At 44.6% G+C, this 2,945-nt stretch overlaps 1 protein-coding gene across 1 annotated transcript in view; it reads left to right on the top strand.

The window, feature by feature from the left end:
- The first annotated feature begins 1,610 nt into the window (after positions 1-1,610).
- ACADL (acyl-CoA dehydrogenase, long chain) overlaps positions 1,611-2,945 on the top strand; it is a 61,787-nt gene continuing 60,452 nt past the window's right edge. Inside the window, exon 1 of the mRNA XM_012661250.1 lies at positions 1,611-1,868. Within this exon, the coding sequence (XP_012516704.1) occupies positions 1,792-1,868 (77 nt within the window). The 5' untranslated portion in view covers positions 1,611-1,791. The remainder of the gene's footprint in view (positions 1,869-2,945) is intronic.

Raw genomic sequence — 2,945 nt, 5'->3', positions numbered from 1 at the left:
CCTAGAATATAGATTTTACACTCCTTTTTACTTTTGAACAATGATTTTTGTTTAAAAATGTATTTGACTAATATTTTGATCATATTATGCTATGGGTGTGGCCCATAGGGAAGTAATTTAGAGGTAGATCAAAGTTTGAAGGTTGAGGCTTAAACAAATCCATTCTTAATCTTGGCAATTAGGTTAAATTGACACTTAAATTGCTTATTTTCTTTTTTTAAGAAAATGTTCCAACACATAAAACAACAGCTAGTTTGAAAGCATTGTCTTCTGTAAGGGAAAAAAAAGTATTTCAGACAAATTTAGAAAAACAAATGCCAGTTTCAGCTTCTTAATGCGTCATCAGGATATTCTTCAAATCAAATATAAAAATCAAATAGCAATTTCTAGTCACTCTCTTTTTTATACATTTATTAATATAAACAGACAGACAGTAATGACTTGGGTTAGGGAAGCTGGCATTTGCGTCAGGTTTGGAAAGGACCGTGTGTACCATGGCGTTTACTACAGGTATCAGAGTAAAAGCATAAGCAGTTCCTCTCCTCAAACACCCTCTAGTTGAAGAGTTATTGGGATACACATAAAACAAGTTTTAAATGTGCAAGATAGTGTATCTTTGTATAATATCAAAAAAGTACTCTGAGAGAGAGGAAGACTATACATGATTAAAAGCTATTTTTTCTTTACACTCTGTAAAGGATTAAGGATTTTAATATTTAAATAGAATAACTAGGGGTAATTTTTTTCTTTTAACTTGGATTTTTTTAATTTATAAAGAATGTAAGGCCGGGCACGGTGGCTCACGCCTGTAATCCTAGCTCTCTGGGAGGCCGAGGAGGGCGGATTGTTTGAGCTCAGGAGTTCGAAACCAGCCTGAGCAAGAGCAAGACCCCGTCTCTACTAAAATTAGAAAGAAATTAATTGGACAACTAAAAATATATAGGAAAAAATTAGCCGGGCATGGTGGCGCATGCCTGCAGTCCCAGCTACTCGGGAGGCTGAGGCAGAAGGATTGCTTGAGCCCAGGAGTCTGAAGTTGCTGTGAGCTAGGATGACGCCACGGCACTCTATCCCGGGCAACACAGTGAGACTCTGTTTCAAAAAAAAAAAAGAATTATGAATCTCCAAAGAGGTCAGACTTCATTGAAATGAAGTCTGAAATGAATGCTTATTAAACAGTTGATGACTTGAGTAAAACAGAAATGGCAGGATATGAATTCAAGGAGAACTACATTGCGTTTTTTATTTGTATATTAAATATATTTTAACTTTTTTAAGGAAGTAGCCCCTAAATTTTTCAAAAACGAATGATAACAGCACAATTTTTTGAATACAGTATCTATATAGTTGTCTATGTGACATAAACCAATTTCCAATGTTACAAAATAAACTTCACGTAAATTTTTGTGGTTATGTATTTGGGGGCATTTCGGGGGCTCCATAGCTCTCATCTGTTGCTCAAAGCGGTTCAGGACCCTAAAACGATTAGAACTGCTTAGATAAATAAGAATGCTGCAGGGAAAGGAAACAGTTTCTCTTTCAGAATCCTGTTTACGACTGTTGAACTCTTGAGAGGGGCGTGTTGCATGGGCGACACTCCGCCCGCGGGGCCGCCCAGGCTGCGGGCTCCGGAAGGGCGCGCACAGCGCGTTTATCGGCGCCTCCGCGGGACGCTTGCTCGGGAGGACCGCAGGGTAGGAAGCCCCGGCTGACAGTCGCCCGCCCAGCGACCCGCCCGAAGACCCAGAGGAACCGCGTCCGTCGTCCCTGCCGCCCCCAGTCGCTCCTGCCATGGCCTCGCGCCTCCTCCGCGGGTCCCTGCGCCTCCTGGGCAGCCGCTGTGCGCCGCGCCCGCCGCCCGCCGCGAGGTGAGTGCCCGCCGGGGCCTGCAGTCCGCCGGGGAGGCTGCAGGGCAGGGCCGACGCCGGCCGTTTCGGGGGCTTGGAGCGGGGGGTGCCCCTCTGTCAGGTCCGGGGATAGTGCTGAACCTGGGTGCGACTGGCTTCTGCGTGGAGGAGAAGGGGTGTGGGCCGTGCAGCCCCCAGAACCGACAACCCCACCATGCAGAGAAAGATTTGGTCAGACGCTCACTCCGGGGCCCCAGTCCAGCCCGCCTGGTTCAGCGGCCTGCAGTGAGACCCGGGAACCCGCATGTTGGAGAGTTCCCGCAAGTCAGGGGACGGGGGTTGGTACCTCCTGGGCGCAGCTGCCAGAGCTCGGACTGCGACCTTTGGCCCAGTTAGAACTGTGACAGGCTGTCGCCGCCACGTTTAGACTCGCTGCCTGATAGTGAACTTGAGAATTGGACTCTCACGTGGCACGGACCAGAAGTGTCCAAGACAAGTAATCCGGGATAGAAATGACTTGGTGAGGGAATTAACTGGCAAGGAAATTAGATTTATTAACAAATCCTTTAGCTAAATGCGGAGGAGTGATAAGACAGTCTTAAATGGCACGGTGACTATTAAGATGGTGTTTACAATAAGATTAAAAGTTTCAGATACCGAATAAAGCATAAAATCCATTGAGCAAACAAACTGGAAGAACTGAGGATTCATTATTTAATAACGGTAAAAGGACCAGTAAATTAGCTAATTACACCAGCGTTGTGAAGTACTGAAAGATGCTGTAAGAGCTGTGAGAGGGAAAGTCTACTCTTCCTGGGGCAGGTTGGGAAGGCTTCACCAAGAAGGTGACTTTTCTTTAGGATACACATATTTTAACAAATTCTTCCCTGGGACATCATAAGACAGTAATCCTCAAACTTTTTGATAACAGGACTCCTTTATGCTATTAAAGTTAGAGGACTCCAAAGATCTTTAGTTTATGTAGGTTATATCTATTTATATCAATAGCAATAGATACCTTACAAAACTGAGAAATTTTACAAATATTTAGTTCATTAAAAGTAAAAATAACAAGGCTGGGCGCAGTGGCTCACGCCT

The sequence above is a fragment of the Propithecus coquereli genome, unplaced genomic scaffold (genome assembly GCF_000956105.1).
Source record: "Propithecus coquereli isolate 6110/MARCELLA unplaced genomic scaffold, Pcoq_1.0 Scaffold70, whole genome shotgun sequence".
Lineage (NCBI taxonomy): Eukaryota > Metazoa > Chordata > Mammalia > Primates > Indriidae > Propithecus > Propithecus coquereli.
The sequence above is the reverse complement of the archived record's forward strand: the minus strand, read 5'-3'. Positions and strand labels throughout refer to the sequence as shown.